Genomic DNA, 20645 nt, shown 5'->3' on the forward strand with positions numbered 1-20645 from the left:
CAAATTTATGGCGGCAATGGCAAACCTTGCGAACACTATGGAGGCTAATGCTATTGTGACTCTGCAAGCAGTGCAGAAGTTAGGCCAACCGGCCAAAAATGAAAATGGGAATGGCTAAGGGAATGCTAATGATAATTCTGAGAGAAACGGCGATAACACGGGAGGAGTTCCGATGACCTTGGTGACTTTCCTCAAGGTTCATCCACCAACTTTCCGAGGATCAACTAATCCTACAGAAGCGAACAACTGGTTCCAGGGCATGGAGCGTGCTTTACAGGCGCATCATGTTTGAAATAATCAATATGTCGAGTTTGTCGCTTATCAGCTTGCAGGAGAAGCCCAGCACTGGTGACAAGTAGAGTGCCGCTTATTATAGCTTCAGAACACCGATGTTCCTCGAGACGTATTCCAGATGGCCTTTTACAAGAAGTACTTTTCTGAGTCTGCAAGGGAGGCGAAGGAGATGGAACTTATGCAGCTGAAGCAAGGTTCCTTGTCTGTGGTAGACTACACAAGCAAGTTTGAGGAGCTTTGTAGGTTTTCTAGGGTGTGTCAAGGTGCCCCGGAGACCTATGAAAGCTGGAAGTGTATCAAATACCAAAGGGGCTTGAAGGACAATATAATGACTGCTGTGGCTCCTATGGAGATTCGTACTTTCTCTGATTTGGTGAATAAAGCAAGGGTGGTTGAGGAGTATGCCAAGACAGTGGCGGCATCCAAGGAAACTCATGGAGGGAATACTAGTAAGGAACGTGGCAAGTATTTCCATACGAAGGGTCAAAGTTTTAAGAGAGGAAGATATGCGCCTCAAGGTCAAGGAGGCTTCAGAAAGAACATTCAAGATCAGTTTCAGTGTGGCAAAGGGAGAGGAAATCAGAGTAAGGTTTCTCCGGATTTGAATTGTGTGCATTGTGGACATTTTCACCTATATGACTCATGCAAGATTGGTTTAGGTGGGTGCTTCAAATGTGGCTTGCCTGGTCATATTGCGAGGGATTGCACACGTGGGAAGAACCTAAATGCGGGTCAGAGTCAGCATCAAGGTCGAGTCTTTGCAGTGAACGCCAAGGATGCTTCCAAGGCGGATCCATTGATGAGAGTTATATGTTTAATTGGTGATAAAACCTTAGATGCATTGTATGATATTGGAGCTTCACATTTGTTTATTTCATTTGCTAAAGTTGAGGAATTAGGCTTGAAAGTGTAAGAGTTAGCATTTGATCTATATGTACATGCTCCACATCAGACGGTTATGACTAGGTCAGGTTGTAGGCAAGTAGGATTCAAACTTGAGGGTAGAGACTTCGTGCATGACTTGATCTGTTTACCAATGGTTGGGTTGGAGATGATATTGGGGTTTGATTGGTTGTCGAAGAATCGAGTTTTGTTGGATTGCTTCAAGCGGTCAATTCAGTTTATGCCGGAAGGAGAAAATAGAGCAGTGATAGCTGAGGGTTATTACTTGAACTCTGTAACAATGCACTGTAGAAGGGAAGAGTGTCAAGGTTACATCTTGTTAACTGCTAATGCTTCGGGCGATGCTCAGAACTTAGAACAAATTCCGGTGGTTAGAGACTTTTTGGAAGTGTTTTCGGAAGATATCCCTGAGTTCCCACCTCAAAGGGAGATTGAATTTGCGATTGAATTGGTGTCGGGAGCCAGACCAGTTTCGATTGCGCCATATAGGATGGCTCCAATAGAGCTGGCTGAATTAAGACTCAGTTGGAAGAGCTTCTGAACAAGAGGTTCATTCGACCGAGTGTATCACCATGAGGAGCGCCAGTTTCATTGGTGAAGAAGAAGGATGGAGGAATGCGACTGTGTGTGGATTATCGACAGTTGAACAAAGTAACTGTAAAGAACAAGTACCCGCTGCCAAGGATAGATGACTTGATGGATCAGTTGCAAGGAGCTGGAATGTTTTCCAAGATCGATTTAAGATCCGGTTACCATCAGATAAGAGTTAAAGAGGATGATATCCATAAGACTGCGTTTAGGACGTGCTATGGATACTACGAGTTTGCAGTTATGTCCTTTGGGTTATTGAATGCACCTGCTATTTTCATGGATTACATAAACAGAGTGTTTCATCCCTTTTTGGACAAATTCGTGGTGGTTTTCATAGACGACATCTTAGTTTATTCTAAGACGGCAAAGGAGCATGAGAAACACTTGAAGATTGTGTTACAAATTTTAAAGGAGCGGAAATTGTACGCTAAGTTGTCGAAGTGCGAGTTCTGGAAGGAGGAAGTGAAGTTCCTAGGTCACGTGGTGAGCAAAGGAGGAATAGTGGTGGATTCTTCTAAAGTGGAGGCGGTGATGGAATGGGAAAGACCAACAATGATGACGGAAATTAGAAGTTTCTTGGGTTTAGCCAGATATTACCGGAGATTTATTGAAGGATTTTCTCGGATTGCATTATCGATGACTAAGTTGACAAGGAAGGACGTGCCATTTGTGTGGACATCGGAGTGTGAAGAAAATTTTCAGACTTTGAAGCAAAAGTTAACTTCGGCGCCTGTTTTGATTTTGTCGGAACCGTATGAACCTTTTGAGGTATATTGTGATACTTCTTTGAAGAGTTTGGGTTGTGTGTTGATACAACACCAGAACGTGGTGGCTTACGCATCACGTCAGCTGAGACCGCACGAGGTAAATTACCCAACTCATGACTTGAAATTAACAACGATTGTATTTGCATTGAACATTTGGAGACACCACTTGTACGGAGTGAGGTTTAGCATATTTTCTTATCATAAGAGTCTCAAGTACATCTTTGATCAGAAAGAACTTAATATGCATCAGAGAAGGAGGATGGAGTTGCTTAAGGATTACGATTTTGAATTAAGTTATCAACATGGAAAGGCGAACATGGTAGCAGATGCTTTAAGTCGGAAATCTTTAACCATAGCATGGATGAGGATCAAGGAAGAGTGACTATTGGATAAGTTTGTGGATCTTAGGCTAGATATTGGTGAAGTTTCTAGAAGAGCTTGTTTGAACCAATTACAGATTTCGAGTACGTTTAAAGCAGAGATTCAGAAGGCTCAGCAAGATGAGCAAAAGCTTCAGCAATTGTTTTAAACAGTTGGTGAGAAGAGGCTTGGAGAATTCACCAAAGATGATGAAGGGTTGTGGAGATATAAGGGGAGAATTGGTATACCGGATGTCGGGTGTTTAAGACAAGACTTGTTGTCGGAAGCTCATAACAATGGGTTTTCTATTCATCCCGGAAGTACGAAGATGTATTATGACTTAAAGAAGATGTTCTGGTGGCCTGGGATGAAAGGTGATGTAGCTACAGTGGTATCCAAGTGTCTGACATGTCAGAAGGTGAAGATAGAACGTCAGAAACCGTCGGAGATGCTACAGCCACTTGAGATTCCTCAGCGGAAGTAGGAAGGAATCGCGATGGATTTTGTGACCGGTTTACCGAGGACTAGGTCGGGATTTGATGCGATTTGGGTGATCGTGGATCGCTTAACCAAATCTGCTCATTTTTTTCCTATTCGAGTGAACTGTTCTATGGAGGAGTTGGCAAGATTGTACATCAAGGAGATAGTAAGGTTGCACGGTGTGCCTTTGAGCATAGTGTCAGACCGTGACCCCCGATTCACATCAAGGTTTTGGGGAGCTCTCCAAAGGTCCTTCGGTACGAATCTATGTCTCAGTACTGCGTATCATCCACAAACAGATGGACAGTCAAAAATGACTATTCAGACATTGAAGGATATGCTAAGAGCATATGTTTTGGATCAACCCGGAATTTGGGACCGTTACATGCCATTGGTGGAGTTTGCGTATAATAATAGTTTTCATGCGAGCATTGGGATGGCTTCGTAAGAGGCCTTGTATGGACGGAAGTGCCAATCTCCACTTTGTTGGTATGAATCGGATGAAGTGAGCGTTTTGGGTCTTGATTTGGTAGCTGAGACTACGGAGAATATTAAGAAGATTTGGGAGAGAATTCTAACTACTCAGAGTCGACAGAAAAAGCTATGCAGATCAGAGAAGGAAACCATAGAGTTTGAAATGGGAGAACATGTACTTCTGAGAGTTACACTGACAACTGGGATTGGAAGAGCGATTAAGACCAAGAAGTTGAATCCGAGGTTCATTGGTCCGTTTGAGATTCTAAGGCGATTCAGGCCAGTGGCATATATCAAGTAGCTTTGCTGCCTCACTTATCGAACTTGCATGACGTATTTCACGTGTCACAAATCTGTAAGTACACGTCGGATGTGGCTCATGTGTTGGAGCCTGAGTCGGTTGAGTTGAGGGAGAACTTGACTTTCCAAGTAACGCCAGTGAGAATTGACGACACTAGTGTGCAAAAGCTGCGAGAAAAGGAAGTTTCATTGGTTAAAGTAGTTTGGGAGTGAGCAGGAGTTGAAGAGCATACTTGGGAATTGGAGTCCGAGATGCGGAAGGATTACCCCGAGCTATTCTCAGGTAATCATTAAATTTTGAAGGCAAAATTTCTTATTTGGTGGGAAGAATGTAAGACCCGAGCTTAATTAACCGTATAATTAAGTAATTAATATTGTCCAAATTAGGTTCCGAAAAGTTAGAGTGAGAATTTGAGGATTTAAATATGATTTTTGGACTCAGTAGGTTTTTTTGAGGCAGAAAATGTGTTTTCTATGAAAAACCGTGAAAAATCGAGAACCGACAGTCAAACCGGTTGAACTGGTTCAAGTCTGCCCGGTGCTGCGCGAGAAAAAGTGAAAACAGTCAAAAACCTTAGAAAATATTAGAAATAAAAAATCGGGCGTTAATTTTAAAGGTTTGGCTCGAAATTGGGCCAAACGAGCTAAAAATATTGACGAGTTGGACCGGGCCCAAGCCCAACATAGAAAAGGTTCATAGTGAACCCAATCAGCAACAACACTCAAAGTCTCAAACAGAACACACTTGCTTGCTGAAAAGAGAAGAAGAAAGGAATACCATTGCTACTATTCACCATCTTCTTCTCAAGCTCATATCTTGAGCTATAAAGCTCCGATCACCGCACCGTTTGCAGCTACACGTTCCTTGTGAAGAGCTCTACAAGACCCATACAAGAAATAGGAGAGGTAACCACAAAATATTCTCAGTTCTTCTATTCAAAATTTCGAGTTTAGGGCTTTTGATTAAGTGAGATTTTGTGGTTATGGGTGTTTAGGTTCACTCTAATCCTTGCTTAGCATTGGATTTTGGCTACCAAAATGATTGGACAAGGTAAGAGGCATTGAATTCTTGTGAAATTTCATTTATGATGAGCCCTAGGTTGATTAATGATGATTTGTGTATATATAGCTTGATTTTTGTGAGTTCGGGAGCTATTGGAACTTGTTGCTGCTTGTTGAAATGGAATTGAAAGCTTGGATTGTGGTTGAGAGCTTGCTTGTGCTCAATTTAGGGTTTTGGTTCATATAGAGAATCGGCCAAGGTATGGTTTCGGTTTCTTCTATGTAGTATATAATATTCATGGACACTTAGACTAGTGACCTGTAGGATAGGTTTGGATTTATGTGGTTGTTGATGATGGTTGATTGATGTTGTATGTTGAATTGATATTGTTATGTTGAGAAATAATGATATTGAGATATGATGCTTGATGATTTTGAATGATTGTATATTGTTGGATATTGATATAAAGCATGAATGAGATTGATAATGAGAATTGATATAGATAAAGTGATGATTAGTGAATGTGTTGGTGGAGGATTGATTTTAGAGTCATATATTTGATGTTTGATGATTGAGAATGGTGAATTGTGACCCAAGAGGGTAAATTGTGCTGTAAATGGAAGTTTAGTATTGATTTAGTTGGATGTGGCTTTAGAATTTGGTAAATTTGAGTACATGTGAAAATTTGGTAAAAAGGGAATTTTGATGAACTTTGTCTGATCATAACTTTTGCCTCAATTTTTAAAATTTGCTGGAATTTGTTTAGAATTAAAGTTTATTGAAAACTCTTCAAATTGATATAAAGATTGTAAGATTTAAATTTTTGTAGAGGAAGTTATGATCATTCAAAGATTGGTGTCAAAATTTAAAATTCTGCAAAGTTGTAGAATTTTTTGATTTCTGGTATGTGCGCACGCACAATCCTGCGAAAATTTAAACCTGTGTGAACGCACAGACTTGTGCATATGCACACACAGGAAAAGGCTCCTTGTTTGCAATGCTAGCAAGGCTTGTGCGCGCACATACCCAATGAGGAATTACAACCTGTGCGTCCGCACAGCCCTGTGCGCACGCACACGTTGGGAAGGTCAGTCTGTTAAGAGCGCTAGCACAGCTTGTACGAGCGAAACATAATTGTAAAAATTTTTACCTGTGCGTACGCACTCCTTTATGCGTACGCACAAGTTTTGAAACTTCTCCTAGGCGTGCGCACGCACACCCCTGTGCGTACGCACACGTCCTGTTTCTCAAATTTAAATTTTGTTTTCAACTATTTCACCTTCCCAATAAGATTGTAAGCTTCTGTGATATCAATTTAAGACTATTGGGCCTAGTTTTGGGCATTCGAAACATGGGAAATAACATAAGGGTTTTAGTTGATATTCTTATGAAAAATTAGAAAACGGAAGATTAGGTTTCTATTGTACTGAGAATAGTTTGATGGTATGTGAAGAATGATTGATATATGAGATGAGAACTGACGAACTGATGAGTTCGAAATAAAGATTGTTTTGACAGTAGTTAAGCTGAGTCGAGGACTCAAAATGAAAATGTTGATTGGACAGTGGTTGAGAAGAGTCGAGGACTCGAATGTACAATGATGATTCATTGATGTGTTGAAAATGTTTTCTGAAAAATCACTGAACTACTGTTTTATATTGAGAATTATGAGACGCTATACGCCCGGCAAGGACGGCAATTGGATCCCGCTTGTCGAGGTAGCGGCGGCGGCGTAAGGGTGGTGGTTCGTCCCGCTCGCGTTGAGATGTGAGGTCCGTGGCAAGAGTATCCCGCTCGCATCCTTTCGGATCAATAGAGTGTGCAGGCACAAAATCTTGGACAGTGATCCGAGCACTATATCTCGGGGGTTCCCAATGATGATTCCGAAGGGCGACATCTCCATGGAGGTGTGTCAGGTTGGCAGTTGAACCGACAATGTGATATCACAGCCGGTAGGACAAACATTCATCATGTATATTTTCTATTTGTTTGTATGCTTTGCCGACTTGTAATTGTTTGCCTATTTGTATAACATGCCTAATTGCTACTTGTATTATTTGCCTTATATGCTTCTACATGTGTTTTACTTGCATTGTAATTAATTGTGATTTCTAGTGGGATTGAGGAGGTTAGGAAGGCGGTGGCGATCGGATCGCATGGAGGATAGGTTGGTGAAGGCTCTAGGACAGCGGTGTTTGGTTGGAATAGAAATCCCCTAAGATAGATTACTTTGTTTATTTATGTTAAGATTTATATGGATATGCTTTATTGTTTTAGTATGCCTTAAGATGAGATATGTGATGGATATGAAGTTCTAGGATTGCCTTTGGCATCCCGGGGTCTTATATCCTACATCACTTTGCACTGTTACCATACTAAGAACCTCTGGTTTTCATACCATATTCTTTTATTGTTTTTCAGATGCAGGTCACAACCTACCTCGGTGAGTTGTTTGGATGGAGATAGAAATGGAGGATCCTGATACTCTTGGAGTCTTTTGTTTATTTTGTATATGTCTCTTATCTTTTGTATTTTGTTTTGCCTAGAGGCTTGTATTTGAGAGAGAAAAACTTGTATAAGCTATTTTACTGTCTGGTTTCTGTTTGTCTGTATATATGACTAGTCGGCTTAAACTCCGCGAGCCGTGGTTAGATTCTTATGATATTATACTATTATCTCTTGTTATATTATATTTTTTTTCTTGTGCTTTAAGTTAGAAGCTTCGTTAGTACGTTTTGTGCTTTTTAAATCCTGTTTTGAGCTATAACTTTCATCGGGCTTCTAGATTATACTAATTCTTTCTATATACTATTTGTATGAGCTTTGAACTATCGTAATCTCTGATTAACCTTTGCTTTACGATGCGAGGTAAAGCTTAGGCTAATTAGGGTGTTACAAAAGGACTCAACTGAACACTTAACAATCAAATGAATGAAAATTACCAACTCCAGTGAATAGAACACCATTCATGTTTTGAATAAAATGTGATAAACATTCAATTAGCAACAAAAGCATTTCTGCATACAAAAGAACTCAACTAAACACACTAACAATCAAGTGAATTAAAATGACCAACTCTATTGAACTGAATGAAAATAAGAACACATTTCCATTCTTATGCCATAATTACACAAAAAAAAAAATGATTCAGAATAAGTTGATCTACTAAACGAAGCAACTCAATCCAGTAAACCTAAAATGCAACTAAGAAAAATGCGAGATTACGAGATTTTAAATGAATAGTAGTTTTTATCATACCTTTCGCAATCTCTGTTGTTGTTTTCGTTTGTTTTTTTCTTCTTCCTTTTGAAATCTTCTCGCGATTCCTAAGTAGAAGTAGTTTCTGCAGAGAAAACGATCGAGTTTTGAGAGAGATTCGAAGTTCTCCTGTAGCGGTTTCAAGGTTGAAGAAGAAACGTTGTTTCATAGTGAAGGCGCGAATGAATGTTAAATGTTTTCAGAGGTTTGGGCGCGTGTAATACATGCTCATTTAATGGAATTGTTTTTTTTTTTTTTGTTGGGCTAGTTTGGATGAATTTGGATGGAAAATTATATGGATAAGTAGTCCATCTGTTTTTATTATTGACAAAAAGCTATGAAACTTTGAGAGATTTTGAGAAAGATTTGAAATTCTCCAATAGCGATTTTAAAGTTGAAGAAGGAACGCTGGTTCATAGTGAAGACGCAAATAAATGTTAAACGTTTTTGCGAGGTTGGGCACGTGTGATACACACTCGTTTAATGGGATTAAGTTTTTTTTATTTGTTTGTGTTAGACCAGTTTAAATCAATTTGAATAAAAAATTATATAGATGTGTAATTCATCTATTTTTATTATTGACAAAAATTATAAAAAAATTCATTGAATATAAAATATTAAATTTTTAGAATACTAATATCTCATTTTCTTAAATTTTAATAGAAAACAAAAGAACATCAAAATCCTCTATAATTCTTTTAGAATATATAACTTCTATAAGGGTATAAAATATTTTGAACTTTTAACAAATTTAAAAATAATTTTAACTTTTTTTTTTAATTTTAATGGAAATTCAAATGCGCTCTCATAAGTAAACTGTAAATTTTTATTTTCAAATTACTAAGCCATTGACAAAAATATTCTCTAAAATTGTTAATAATAAAATAATCTAAAATATTTCAAAATTCTAAAAAAAATAAAAAATGCTATTTTTATAAGTGGTAAATAAATTTTATATTTAGTAAATTTAAAATAAGGGGAAGAATAAAGTATCACATTTCTAATTATTATTTCAAAACATGACATCCAAAATCATATTTCTAATTTGTTTCAGACTTGAGAGTATACATTTACCAATAGTGTAATTTTGTGACATTTGAATATGGTTTGAATTTTTAACAACTAATTTCAATTATTTTTTTGTATTTTAAATTCCATTATTTTATTTTATCCCAGACTGGTCTCTCTTTTGTTGTAAATTGTGTTATCCTTGTCTTGTAATGTACTTTACCTTTTGAGTGCGACACAGTGACTCACACGCCTCTTCCTACTTCTTAAGCGCTTCAACTTCATGATCTTCAAACAAAGCAAAACCCTTTTTGCAACCCAATACACTCCTTAATCAGACAAGTGTTCATACATTACACTACTACAACTAACTCACTGAACTCGCATGTGTTCCTTTCCTTCTTGTTTTCATTGGTGGGCATAAAGGGTACCTTTTAATGAAAGTATATGTGGTTGTTGGGGTAGTAGATTCCTTCCGTTTCTCTGATTTCTTTGCAGTGGGGTTGGTGTGTTTATAGAGAAAAAGAAAGAGAATGATTCAGTTGTTGTATATGGTTCTGTTTGTGGAGTGTGTGATGGGGTTTCTTTTGTTAGTGAAAGTTGGGCCATTGAGGGAGCTTATGATGAAGACAATTGAACAAGTGAAGATGGGGAAGGGTCCAGCTACAGTGAAGACAATTGCTGGGACAATGTCTGTTATTCTGATTTCAAGCCTCATGAGTATTGTCAAGATCCAGAATAAAGGTGCTAAGCTTGGTACCATGTCACCCATGGATCAAGTTCTCTGGAGGACTCATGTCCTTGAAGCTTCACTTATGGGTATGAACATTCTTGCTTCTTGTTCTTCTAGCTCATGTGATCCTATTTGTTTGTTTGTTTGTTTGTCTAAGACACATAGTTCTTAGGACTATGCTAAATTAAATCACACATGTATTTATACATAAATACATTAGTGGCTGATTTTGGTATACGAATAGCATTTTTGTAGTTGTTATCATAAGTGACTAGTTAACAAAGCTTTTTCCGACTAAGTGGGGTCGGCTACATAGATCAAAAGACGTTACTGAGTAGTGTCCATGCATTGGGGTGCGACGAAGTTTTATGTTGGCTGTTGCAGGCCTTACATAGCCCTATATGGAAAATGTTTGAATCAGAGAGAATAGGAAGCACAGGAAGCTCCTTTTGGAGTCGGCATTAAGTAATCTACATCGGTATCAATACCTTAAAAGAAAGGGCTTCCATGGTTAAAAATGGCTGTGTAGAAATTTGGCACATTTCTTTTGTGGTTGAATTTTAAGGAAATTAAACCAATTGCAGCTTATTTTGTTCCCTAGTTGAATGTGATTCCTATAAAACTCCACTCTGTGTATTGTAGTACTTCATAGATTGTGAGAGGATTTCCTTAAATTCAACTAGTTGGTTCTGTATTCAAACTTGGTTTAGCTTTTCTTTGCCTAAGCTGTGATACTGAGAATTTAGGACTAAGGTAACTGAATAATTTCATAACTTGAAAAAGCTTGATGAATAATTGAAATATGATCAAGCCTCTTGCCTTAGGATCAAACTTGGTAAATGGAAAGTCGGATCTTCTGTCATGTTGGTGTGTGTTCATTTGTTGATTATCGAAGTATATGGCATATACTTCAAATTTTTTTAAATTGTTGATGTTTTCTCTTCAATTTGTTTTGAATGTTCATGTAATTATACTGACACAAGTCACAATAGAATTGACAATAATAATTGTCTTTTTTAAGTACTAAGTGGTACTAAATCTGATGGAATAAGTAGTACTGGTATTTACAAGTTGAATGAGATGGTGACACAATGGTAGTAGAATCTATTGTAGCATTAGTTTTGAAAAGTGAAAAGAGTGGTGGTAGTGAAGGTATACTCATGGTGATTATTGATGCGGGTGTGCTTCAAGTTTTTATCGGTTTTGGACCTGGTGGATAAACTAGTGTGGTTAAAGGAGTGGGGAACATACCAATGTGGTGTGGCTCAGTTGGCAATGCAAGATGGGTACGTGGGAAGAGCTTCTGGGTTTGATCCCCACTAAACACACTCCCTTGAAGGACGAAGAGCCTTAATTGTGACTAAACCCTGAACCAGATTAGTTGGTCCCTACTCCCTAGTAAGACATGTAGATACCGGTTGTTACCATGTTGGGAGCATTAACTGCTGAATGCTTTCCCATAAAGCATATTGGATTCGAAATTTCAAAGTTGAATTGATAGTTCTTAAGTTGCTACTTTTGCGCGTAGATGTACCTTGTAGTTCCATGCTTCACTGAGAACTCATTTCCCTAAATGGAAGTACCGATTTGTAGGCATTGAGTAGAGCTCCTACTTCTTTTGTTGTGTAAATCTTATGAATATGTTTATGGTAAGAAATAGGACCAAATATTGTGTATTAGTTGGGCAGGAAATGAATAAGGAATTAGGTGTGTCTTCAGATGTACTAAAGTGTCTATAGGACTAGTAATGTTTCTGTTTGTTTCATGATCATTTTGATTAGCCATGATTCTTACTCAATCTTATCATCTATATTTTCATTCTAAGTTTGGCTACACGTATGTTCTTTTTCTTGCTGATCCTTTAATTACCAATTATAGTCCATCAATCTTCAGTTTATCACTATACATTCAAAAACTTCAGTCACTATCTGATTTCCTTCGGAGTTGTGGACAAAGCTGAAGTTATACTTTTCAATAGCCAGAAACTTGCTTAGAACTGAATCCTTGATGAAATTCCCATTTTCATGGTTGGTTCTTTGATTTTCAACAGCATACAAAGTTTCATCTTTTAACCTTCGCCAAGTTATATATATATATTGACATTTTGTTACAAAGCTGAATCTGCATGTATGCGATAATTCGTTGTTGCAGGTTTTACATTGTTCCTTGGATTCATAATTGATCGTGTCCACCATTATATGCAAAAGCTTAGTAAGTTACGGAGTAATGCAGGAGCTTCTAGAGAAGAACTAGAGAGCCTTCAGAAAGAAAACGTGCTGCTTAAGGAAAAGCAAGATAAAGCTTCTAAGGAGATAAAGCAGCTAAAGGAACAGATTTCAACTCTTTCGGAGAGTTTGAAGAAGATAAAGGCGGAGTCCGAAGAGAAGGACAAAAGAGTCGAAACTGCCGAAGCTCATGTTGAGTCGCTTCAAAAACAAGCCGCGGATCTACTACTCGAATACGACAGGCTCTTGGAAGACAACCAGAATCTTCAGGCTCAAGCATCACGACACAAGGTTTGAGGAAAAAAAAGTAGAATTTCGTTGGCGAACCTTTTTAGGAAAATATATCATTGTACCATCATTGATTTGGCTGCGAAATCACATATGATTCCTTTGTTTTAGATCATTGCTTAACAGTTGCCTCATTCTAATCTAGTGGTTTCCTTTTTTTTTTTTTTCAATGGAAAAAAAGATTTTGGAGTTGGCAGTTTTGTAGCTCAGAAATATTGACGATACAAATGAAAATCTAGAGTAGAATCATAGAACAAGTTGGCTTATTTATTTTTTATTTATGCTTGGAGATGCATCTTGACATTCAAATTTTATGTAAAACCTAGTGCTTTAATGCAAATTTAAAATTTCCTATGTTTGTAAAAAGGCTTAATTAATTGAAAATGCTCCAATACACTATCATAATTCATGAGTTGAATAAAGATGGAACTATTAATAAGTTGACAATGAAGACAAAAGTTATGGCAAATCTACAGATAAATAAAGGAAATTCCAACCAAAAACATACAAATCTACTATTAATGAGTTGCAAACTTTGCATTTCCCTATTTGTTATTGAACAGATTTTTTTAGTAGCATTCATTTATATATCAATCTTGAAGAAACACATCTTTGGTAAGGTTTAGCTCCCTAGTGACATCTGCCATGTTCATTCTTTCATTCGGGGATTCAACTGAACAAGCAAGTCCAATTCTAATTAGAGAAAATACACACATGGTTAGCTTCTTTGTGTATTTTTCTTCTTTTCCTGTTTGTTTTGGCAAAAGAGTTGAGTCCATAATCTCTAGAAGATTGTGTGAGTATGCCATCTTCACATAGTTATGAAGATTGTTATCATCTTTAAACATTTCTTCCATTGGCCTCCTTCCAGTTACCATTTCCAATACTAGAATTCCAAAAGAATACACATCACCTTGCATCGACACCTCACAACTCATTCCATACTCTGTCAAAACAACATGCCAATTTCACATTTAAAAAGTGAAAACAATAAAATTATGTTTTTCGCTTTCACTTCCTCTTTTAGTTTTTCCTTCTCACAATTTTAAAAAAATGGAAAGAGAGAATAAAAATTTAAACTAAAAAAGTCCTTATAAGATTGGATGAAACAGATTATACCTGGAGGAGCATATCCAATAGTTCCCTTGAACACAGTTGTGCTAGATTGGTTATGAGGATCACCATTAGTCACTGAGAGAAGCCTTGCTAATCCAAAATCAGTCACATGAGCAACCATGTCATCATCAAGAAGCACATTCTCTGGCTTTAGATCACAATGAACAACAGGTTGTTCACATCCATAGTGAAGATAATGTAATGCAGAAGCCACATCAACAACAATATTTAGTCTTTGAGTAAGGTCTAATGTATATAGCCTATCTGTGATTTCAGCACTAGGATGCAACCACTTTTCTAAGCTTCCATTAGGCATGTACTCAAACACTAATGCTTTAAATTCTTGGCCACTATAATCTATGCTCGAGCAACATGTTAAAATCTTCACCAGATTTCGATGCCTGATAAATTTTAGAGCATTACATTCAGCAATGAAACTCTTGTGAGCTCCACTCATTTGAAGGTTTATCACCTTTATGGCGACAAACTTGTGTTCGGATTCAAGGAATCCTTTGTACACGGAACCAAAGCTACCAGATCCAATCAAGTTACTGGTAGAAAACCCCTGTGTTGAATGATGTAGGATTTGGTATGACACCATTGATAACTGATTTGTTGATGCTGTCAAAGATGATGTTCTTTTTTTCTTCTTGCTCAAGAAAACAACAATTGAAAGCAAAATAAGGCATACAACCACACAAATAACAATTATGCCTAGCTTCAAATTATGGTGATTGCTTCTTGCCATAACATTGGCAGGGCATGGTGCAAGATGTAACTGTAAGACACCTCCACAAAGCTTATTATTACCAACAATTGAAATTGCAGTTGCATCCTTGAATACACCCTCCAATGGTACCTTCCCTTCTAGCATATTGAAAGATACATTCAAATATGTTAGAAAAGGCTAAAAACTTCCACTGGTATAGCACCACTAAAATTGTTTCCTGAAAAATCCAAGTACAACAAGTTTTGCCAATTTCCAATACTTGGTGGAATTTTCCCATAAAACATATTTTTTGAAATGCTTAATTCAACCAGTTGAGTGAGGTTACCCAAAGAGATAGGTATCTCACCCATAAGGTTGTTTGCACTCAAACCCAATAATTGCATTTTCTGAAACTTTCCAAAAGAATTTGGAATAAACCCAGTAAAGTGGTTGTATTCCAAATCCAAATCAATTAAATTTGTGTTATTGCATATAGTTTCAGGGATAGTTCCATGTATTTGATTAAAATCAAGACTTATTTCAGTGAGTTGAGCTGACAAATTCCCTATGGAGTTGGGTAAAACACCTCCGAAATTGTTCGAACTCAAAACCAAACTTTCCAATTCGGTACAATTAACCAAAGATGTTATAAAATCCAAGTCTAGAGCTGAATTACTACCAAGATGGTTGTAGTTTAAATTTAGCCAATAAAGATCCTTCAGGTTTCCTAGATTTGAAACTTTTCCAACAAAACTGCAATAGCCAATATCAAAAAGTTGAAGTGAGGATGCATTTGAAATGGAAGTTGGGATTGGACCTGAAATTTGATTCCCTCCAATGCCAATCTCTTGCAGACTGATGAGGTTGGAGAACATGTCAGATGGAAGGGAGCCATGAAACTGGTTTTCTGCAGCAAAGAAAATAGCGAGCGAGGACAGATTGTAAAGCGAAGAAGGAAGCTCCCCGGACAGTTTATTGGCACCAATAGCGAAACCTGATAAGCTTTTTAATTTTCCAATTTCTTCAGGTATCTTGCCTTCCAAGTAATTATAACCCATAGAAAGAATACTTAGAGAAGAGATATTCCATATGGAAGATGGAATTTCTCCAGAGTAGTTATTCTTGTTAAGACTCAACTTTTCAAGCTTCTTAAGAGTGCCAATCTCCATTGGTATTCGGCCGTAGAGATTGTTACTCGACATGTTTAGAAGCCTTAGCTCCGAGCAATTAGCCAAACTGACAGGAAACTCTCCTGTCAGTTTGTTATCCGGGAGTTAGAGTCGTTGTAATCTGAACAAACGACCTATCTCCCGAGGGATTTCTCCATAGAAGCTATTGCTCGCAAGGTTGAGAGTTCGCAAGAAAGAGAGATTTCCAATGTATGGAGATATTGTGCCATGCAACTGACATAGTTGAAGGCTCAAGTGTTGCACTCTTTGATGCTTAATGCTGCATGTGATTCCATGCCAGTTGCAGAAGTGGCTTGAAGTATTCCATGAGCTTAAAACTCCATATGGATCATTGGATATTGACTCTTTAAACCGAAACAATGCTATAACATCGGTCTCATTTCCTAAAATGTTGGTGGCTAATGAAGCTTTCAGCCACACAAAGAATACATAAAAGAAAAGGAGTCCCATTGAAGGGAAAAGCATTGGATATTTTCTTTTGGTTTGCAAATTGAAAATTGTAATACTGTTTTTTCCAGTGTGAGATTCTACAGCTGATCATATGCCACTTCTATTTATATTCGTCAAAAAATGTTACTTGTATACAAAAAATATCTATATTCTAACATGTGTTTTACATAAATGACCGATTTAATGGCTGATTTTGAAATATCCAAAGAAGAGAAACACAAAAGTTTTCATAATACAGAGATCAATCACCATTCATGATTAATTGATTCCTAATAAGTTTGGTCCATTGACTCAATCACTCAATGGGTAAACGCTTGAAGATTAATTGCAATTGCGATTTCTAACCTTATAACAACCACATTGTCCATGCCGTGCAAATTTAGCATGTTGACTAATAGTGATGTAATCAGTACATAAATGAAGATACCAATGCTTGAAAGGGCCAAGAACAATCTCTTGGGTATGAACAACAAGAAATGGAGAAGTTTAGTTTGAGAAGACTACTAACGAGATGGGTCAAAAATCAAAATACAGAAAAATTATTAGACTTTCAAAAGTACAATAATATTTCAGATTACGATATATGTTAGTTAGTAGTAAGTTTTATCTTAAAATCTCGTTCTATTATCGATTATGATGTCAGCATGATCCAACTATCCAAGTAGGGCTCGAGCGAGCTAATTTCTTTAAAATTTTAAATTCTAAAAGAAAAATAATAGAGAGATACCCGAGAGGAGAATAAGAGTGGAGATAGATGAAAAAAATCTCCAAGTCCAAGGAAGTGACTCTGTTTCACTTCATGTCTAATTAGAGAGGTTCCTATTTTTACCTGCTTGCTTCCCTAAGTAAATAAATATTTTCTAAAATGATGGAAAGCTTTAACTTTCAAAAAATATGTTTTAATTTTATATTTTTTCTAATATCTTTACTTTCGGGTTTTTTAAATAAATAATTTAATTATTTTATTTACTGAAATATGTAATTTGTAGCGTATTTACTAATTTAAATCATATTGATTTGTCTCGTTTATACTAAAATTTGAAAAAAATACACATATCTCGTTTATAGTGTAAACGAGATAAATGAATGTGGTGTAAATTAGTAAATATGCTATAAATTACAAATTTCGATAAAAAAATTAAATTATTTATTTTAAAAAAAAATTCCTTTACTTTTATTTAAAAAATTTTAGAGTAAAATGATAATTAGACTTCTAAAAATTTTAATTTTTGACTAATTAGTCCTTGAAGCAAAAAAAAAAAATATCAATTTGGTCCTCTATTAATTTAGTCCTCTACGATAGCAAATGGTAGACAGATTATATTCTTCTATTAATTCATTAAGTAAAACTTAACCGTATGTATCATTAATTACTCTGATGTGTCTATTTAAAAAGGAGTGTTATGTATATAACAATTTTAAAGCAAAATATTACTTATTTTAGTAAGATTAGTGATAAATAAAAAAAGTTGATAAAGATTATATAGAAACTCAAAAGATAATAAATACTGTCCAAAATTACATAGTTTTCATACTCATGTTACAATAACAGAACGTATATAATTGTCATGGTTCTGAAAACCGGACCGGACCAGTCAGTTCAACCGGAATAACCAGGAATCGGTTACCTAGCCGGTCCGGATAACCTCGAAAACCAACTGGCAAAGAACTGGTGGAAAAACCAGTCGAACCAGCAGTTAATCGGCAAACCGGAAGAACCGTCCGATTTTTTGGCGGTTTAGTGGTTTGCAACTTCAGATGCCAAACAACGTCGTTTTGGCTTTTTTTAAAAAAAAGAAAAAATAGAAAGGCGTACGCGTAACCTAACCCTAATCTACTATGCCACTAACCCCAATCTCCCCTTTCTTCCCCTTTCCAAGTGCATTCAGCGCCAGCGGCCATTCACCCACCAAGGCCACCATTGCCACCGCCCACCAAGCTCCAGATTCCAGAAACCACCAAGCCACCCACAGCCATCCACAGCAGCAGCGACCACCACCGCGTTCTGCTTCTCACTGAGCCCGCCTCGTCGTCGCCGAGCCCGCCTCCTCATTCGCCACCCACAGCCATCCACAACAGCCGCGACCACCACCGCGTTGAGCCCGCCTCCTCGTCGCCAAGCTCGCCGAGCCCGCCTCCTCATTCGCCGGTAAGACTCTGTTCTTGTCTTCTTTATTTTGAACTTGCTTCCTTCTGAATTCTGATTATGATTTATGAGTTCTATGCTTCTTGATTTTGATTTTTTGAGGTTCTGATCTTGATTTATGAGCTCGCATGTTCTATGCTGCCTTCTTGATTTTTGTTTTTGATTTTCTGAGGTTCTGATCTTGATTTATGTTTGATTTATGAGCTCGCTTATTCTGTTTGCTGCTTCTGAATATGTTCTGATCTTGATTTTTGTTTTTTATTTTCTATGCTGCCTGTTCTGTTTGCTGCTTCATGAATCATGATGAATATTTTTTGCTGCTTCTGAATATGTTTGCTGTTTCATTATTTTCATGATTGCTGTGGTTGATTCTGAATATGTTTTGCTGCTTCTGTTTGTTGCTTCATGAATCATGATGAATTTTTTTGTTGCTTTTGAATGGAAATAGTTTGAAATTTTTATTTTATCTGAATCAGTTGATTTCTGTGACTGTCAAGCTGCATGAACAAATTACATATATTATGAACAGTGTCAATTATCTAGGCAGCAAAAGTTATCTTTCATATACATGACCAAATGAATATCATATATACCTGTATGTTGATATAATCTTCTGTGTCATCAATATATTCACGCAACTGCATTTGCAGAAGTATCGAACATCAAAGTTTATCATGACTCTAGTAGTGTTAATAGAAATCATATTGGAACTTAGTATGAATAGGAAAGAAAGAAAATGCAGTTCTAGCTAGTTCATACTGTGTTTAGTTTATTCAATGTGCCATTGATTTGCGTGAAATATGCCTGCAGGTTGTGTACCATAGAACAATTCACTAATCACTAGAACAAACAGTATCATGATCATGATGAATATTTTTTGCTGCTTCATTATTTTCATGATTGCTGTGGTTGATTTTGAATATGTTTTGCTGCTTCTGTTTGTTGCTTCATGAATCATGATGAATATTTTTTGCTGTTTCTGTTTGCTGCTTCTGAATATGCTTGCTGTTTCATTATTTTCATGATTTTCTGAAGTTGTTTTCTTGTCTTTGATTTTCTGATTGTTATAGATGGAACAATCACAAAGTAACCCACAGCCACAAGATAATGCTGTTCAAGATTCTCAAACTGGTTCATCCAGAGGTAAATCTGATCCAGCTTGGCAGTATTTTACAGTGAAGTATGACAAAAATAACAAGGCTCAATATACATGTATTTTCTGGTTGAATACTTACAATGGAGGGGATATATAGAATGAAATATCATCTTGCAAAAATCCCTAAACAAATTAAAGTTTGTAACAAAGTAACTGAAGATGTTGAACTTCAATTCAAAAGGCTTTTGGAGGAAAACAAAAAAAATCCAATTGACATTCAAAGCATTGTCACAGTAGATTTTTGGGTAATGCCGGATGAAGATGATCCTGAATTTACTAATGGAGACATCGAAGGCATTGAAAATTTAATTTATACGGATAATGATATGCCTTCATATCCTAAAGGTGATTGAAATAGCAAAACTTGTTTCACTTCCTCTCAATATCTGATGTAAAGTTGTAACTTTAATTTTTTCTTGGTTTTCTATTTTATTTTATTAGATGGAGGAGATGTGGAACTTGATGTGGATTTCTCTAATGTTGCTGATTCTTCAAATACAGCTTCTTTTGGTGGTACTTCTGATGATGGTGGCTTTGGATTACCTGTTTATGATGGAGATGTTGGAACACTTAATGATAATTATGATTTTTGATGAGTTGCACCTTTGATTAGTTGAAAACTTGCTAGTAATTGTATCTTTTGAATGTAGAACATTATGGGTTTGTCATTATGTACGTTTTTTTTTTTTAGTTATAAACTTTGATGTTTGAAATTGTTTGTGAACTTCTAATATTAAGTAATGGATAATTTATTATGTGAAATATTAAATTTATTAAGTTAGAAATGATTGAATTTATATACTTAAGATTATTTTAAGTTTTTTAATAATTTTATTTAATATTTAATTAAACCGGTTGAACCCCAGTCGAACCAATGAACCATTAAACCAATAATCTCACCGGTGTATTGACCGGTCCGATTTTCGCAACTTTGATAATTGTAAATAACAAAATACATGAACAACTTCGTTTTATTTCACACTATTTATTGACTGAAAAATATATATGTCCACCATTTACTAAAAGACTTGATTAGTATTATTTTTTTAAAAAAATTTAATTAGTCCGAAGTCAAAATTCCCGATAATTTAATTGTCACTTTACTCATTAATCAAACATACATGATACACCATATTACTTGGATCATGCTGATATCATAATTGATAGTGGAGCGACATTTTAAGATAAAGCTAT

At 36.4% G+C, this 20645-nt stretch overlaps 3 protein-coding genes across 7 annotated transcripts; 2 read left to right on the top strand and 1 right to left on the bottom strand.

Moving 5' to 3' along the window:
• The first annotated feature begins 9604 nt into the window (after nt 1–9604).
• LOC112710365 (uncharacterized) lies at nt 9605–13050 on the top strand. Its single transcript, XM_025762546.3, has 2 exons — nt 9605–10257; nt 12323–13050. Exons 1-2 carry the CDS (start codon nt 9972–9974, stop codon nt 12691–12693), a joined length of 657 nt encoding a protein of 218 aa, XP_025618331.1. The 5' UTR covers nt 9605–9971; the 3' UTR covers nt 12694–13050.
• A 33-nt stretch (nt 13051–13083) lies between these two features.
• On the bottom strand, nt 13084–16707 carry LOC112708869 (probable LRR receptor-like serine/threonine-protein kinase At3g47570). 2 transcript variants are annotated; one of them, XM_025760796.3, is made up of 3 exons: nt 15189–16707; nt 13804–14667; nt 13084–13630 (listed from the first exon to the last, which is right to left on the bottom strand). In XM_025760796.3, exons 1-3 carry the CDS (start codon nt 15709–15711, stop codon nt 13275–13277), a joined length of 1743 nt encoding a protein of 580 aa, XP_025616581.2. In that variant the 5' UTR covers nt 15712–16707; the 3' UTR covers nt 13084–13274. The 2 variants fall into 2 exon arrangements, with proteins under 2 accessions (XP_025616581.2, XP_072058608.1); XM_072202507.1 differs by having other exon boundaries at nt 15327–16688.
• A 1246-nt stretch (nt 16708–17953) lies between these two features.
• LOC112710368 (uncharacterized) lies at nt 17954–20213 on the top strand. Of its 4 annotated transcripts, none has more exons than XM_025762547.2 (4): nt 17970–18298; nt 19366–19438; nt 19686–19796; nt 19893–20213. In XM_025762547.2, the coding sequence occupies exons 2-4, from the start codon at nt 19366–19368 to the stop codon at nt 20042–20044; spliced, it is 336 nt and encodes a 111-aa protein (XP_025618332.1). In that variant the 5' UTR covers nt 17970–18298; the 3' UTR covers nt 20045–20213. The 4 variants fall into 4 exon arrangements, with proteins under 4 accessions (XP_072058610.1, XP_025618332.1, XP_025618333.1 ...); XM_025762548.3 differs by having other exon boundaries at nt 17981–18298; nt 19689–19796; XM_072202509.1 differs by lacking the exon at nt 19686–19796 and having other exon boundaries at nt 17954–18298.
• Nucleotides 20214–20645: the final 432 nt, after the last annotated feature.

The sequence above is a fragment of the Arachis hypogaea genome, chromosome 9 (genome assembly GCF_003086295.3).
Source record: "Arachis hypogaea cultivar Tifrunner chromosome 9, arahy.Tifrunner.gnm2.J5K5, whole genome shotgun sequence".
NCBI classification, from domain to species: Eukaryota; Viridiplantae; Streptophyta; class Magnoliopsida; order Fabales; family Fabaceae; genus Arachis; species Arachis hypogaea.